The sequence below is a fragment of the Myxocyprinus asiaticus genome, chromosome 18 (genome assembly GCF_019703515.2).
Source record: "Myxocyprinus asiaticus isolate MX2 ecotype Aquarium Trade chromosome 18, UBuf_Myxa_2, whole genome shotgun sequence".
In the NCBI taxonomy this organism is placed as follows: Eukaryota; Metazoa; Chordata; class Actinopteri; order Cypriniformes; family Catostomidae; genus Myxocyprinus; species Myxocyprinus asiaticus.
Window position 1 is genome coordinate 955,001 of NC_059361.1, and position 2,500 is coordinate 957,500.

The 2,500-nt window shown below is 42.7% G+C and overlaps 1 protein-coding gene across 3 annotated transcripts in view; it reads left to right on the plus strand.

The window, feature by feature from the left end:
- tspan9a (tetraspanin 9a) overlaps positions 1-2,500 on the plus strand; it is a 344,419-nt gene that overhangs the window by 171,451 nt on the left and 170,468 nt on the right. For 2 of the 3 annotated variants that reach the window (XM_051724603.1, XM_051724604.1), the window contains one exon: positions 1,422-1,501. In XM_051724603.1, the coding sequence (XP_051580563.1) occupies positions 1,439-1,501 (63 nt within the window). In that variant the 5' untranslated portion in view covers positions 1,422-1,438. Of the gene's footprint in view, positions 1-613; positions 1,502-2,500 lie in introns of those variants that run through there. The other variant, XM_051724602.1, reaches the window with a different exon arrangement.

Here is a 2,500-nt window from a genome sequence, read left to right on the forward strand (position 1 = left end):
ATTACAATATACTTAAGCATTCGATACAATGTACTTATTATGTACATTACATATTGTACTTACATTTAAAGTACCTGCATTTAATTAAATCTGTAGTTACACTGTTAACCTTACCCCTAACCCTATCCCAACCCTAACCCCTAACCCTAAACCTACTCCATACCTCAACCTCAATAGCAGCAAATGTATTTTGCTTGTGCTGTGAATTTCCAGCCTTATTTCCACTCTAATTTGCATATTAAGGAGGTTAAAAGATTAGTGTTGCTGTCTTTGTACTCTTGATTAATATTACATACCCACAGTCCCATGCTTTGGGCAAGTGTGCAGCAGCACGCATGGTTTCATGTTCATTCCCCCTTCGGCTCATGGTTTTTTAATTGCTCATTGCCCTCCCAGACTTTCCCCCGGCTCGACAGCACCACAGAGAGCGCTGCACTTGTATAGGCATAAGCACACTGATGATAAGCGCATTAAAGCTGCGCTGTCGAAAGGGGGAGGGGCTAGCACCAGCAGCTGTCGCCCGATTGGTGGTCTGATTGACAGAGGAGGGGCTGAAGGAGAGAGAGGGAGAGAGGGAGAGAGGGAGAGAGAGGTGAGTGTAATGTTGGAAGGAATGGCCAGTAGATGCAGCTGCCGATAATAGCATATATGAGCAGCAGAGCAGCGACTGAGAGGAGCAGAGCGCAGCATACAGCAGCGCAGGAGTCTTCTGACATCAGAACAGTGTGATTCATTCAGGCAAGAAAGGAAGAAAGAAGCAGGAATTTTCAGAGATGTAAAGAGTGTCTTGGAGTAGCGCAATCCTGAGAGGAGAATGAAGGTGGAAGTGTGAGTTAGAGGGCTGTGGGAACTCATCAACTCTTTCGGAGAGGACAGCAGCTGAATCAATCAAGGGAAAGAGGGCTGAAACTTCACTTGCACCTGCTGGTGGGACTAAAGCTTCTGGATATTGCACAGAAACACCACATCCACTAGACCGTTTCCTAAGGTCCTCTTTAGTCTTCCAGAAAGCCAGTGTTTGATCAGCTTGCTCTTTTGTCAGACAGAAAGACTAGCTGTTTTTTGGAGCACTAGAGCATTTCTGTCAGGGTTATTCCAAGAGACATGATAGAGAATGAAATCAAGAATGTGACTTCCATTCCAGAGCATGGAGAAGTCAAGTAGCGAGGAATCCGCCATCCACCGCAGCCCCTCCGTGGACAGCCGCGACTCGGACTTTGCCCAAGCCTCCACCTCCGGGCGGCCGTTCGGAGGACGAGGCTTCACCGCCGGCGCGTTCTACGGGTCCACCGGCCCTCGTGCGCAAAGCGCTGCTCAGAGCGGGGCGGCTGAGGACGACAAGAGCAGCAATAAGTACAAGGCGCCTAAAAGCAGCAAATACGTGGTCTTTTATCTGGATCTATCATTTGTGTTCCTTCTAGAGTTCAAGAAGTGCAACATGGCGAGAGGCTGCTTGTGCTGTCTGAAATACATGATGTTCGTCTTCAACCTCATCTTCTGGGTAAGTCACACTTTGAATTACTTCTTTCTCCACGCTGAGGTGCGAACAACGTTTGATCACCCACTGACTGACAGCTAGTCATTATTAGCTGCTGCAGCTTTGGCTCTCTAATGCAAAGGATGATGTTAGTAATGGAGGATATTCCTTCTGAAAGTGATCACGCCGGTATTGGGACTTTCCTATCATGTGTTCTTTTTTTTTTGTTACGTCAGGCTAGTCATGCCATGCGCTGTCATTAATGTACTCGCTACTATTTCTGGCTGTCTTTGAGTCTCTTGAGGGGCTGTGGGGAAACTGCCACATGAGTTTAGCTTGAGGAGACTCTGTGATGTTTACATTACGGTCGTTAGAAAAGAATCTGTGTATTTAATCACGGCTCTTAACAAGTCTGAAGTTTGGTCGAATTTGTTGTCAGAGACTTGTCTTAAAGGAATATTGCGGGTTTACAAGTTCAGATCAATCGACAGCATTTGTGGCATAATGTTGATTACCACAAAAAATGTATTTAGACTCGTCGCTCCTTTTCTTTAAAAAAAAGCACAAATCTGTGTTCCAGTGTGTCACTTACAATGGAAGTCAATGGGGTCAATAATCCGTAAATGTTAAAATACTCACTGTTATAAAAGCATAGACACAAGACATAAACAATATGTGTGTTAACATGATTTTACTGTGATCACTTACTAACCGCATCTGTGGAAAGTTATCAAATTTTACAACTCTGTTGCCATGACGACCATAAAACAATGATTTAAGCAATTTTGCAGCTCAAATAATACACAAGTTGTAACAGAATAATTCATTTAAGTGCTTTTATAAAATTATAAGCTTCCAATTTCTGTCTTTAATTTCTCCAAAAATTGTCCCCATTGACTCACAGATTTTTTTAAAATAATTTTTATCTGAATCTGAATATTTATTAAAACTTATTTAATCTTTTTTGTTGTATTGTTTTTTTTTTTTTTCTGTTTTGAGGTCTGTATGTTTTTTTTTTTAATT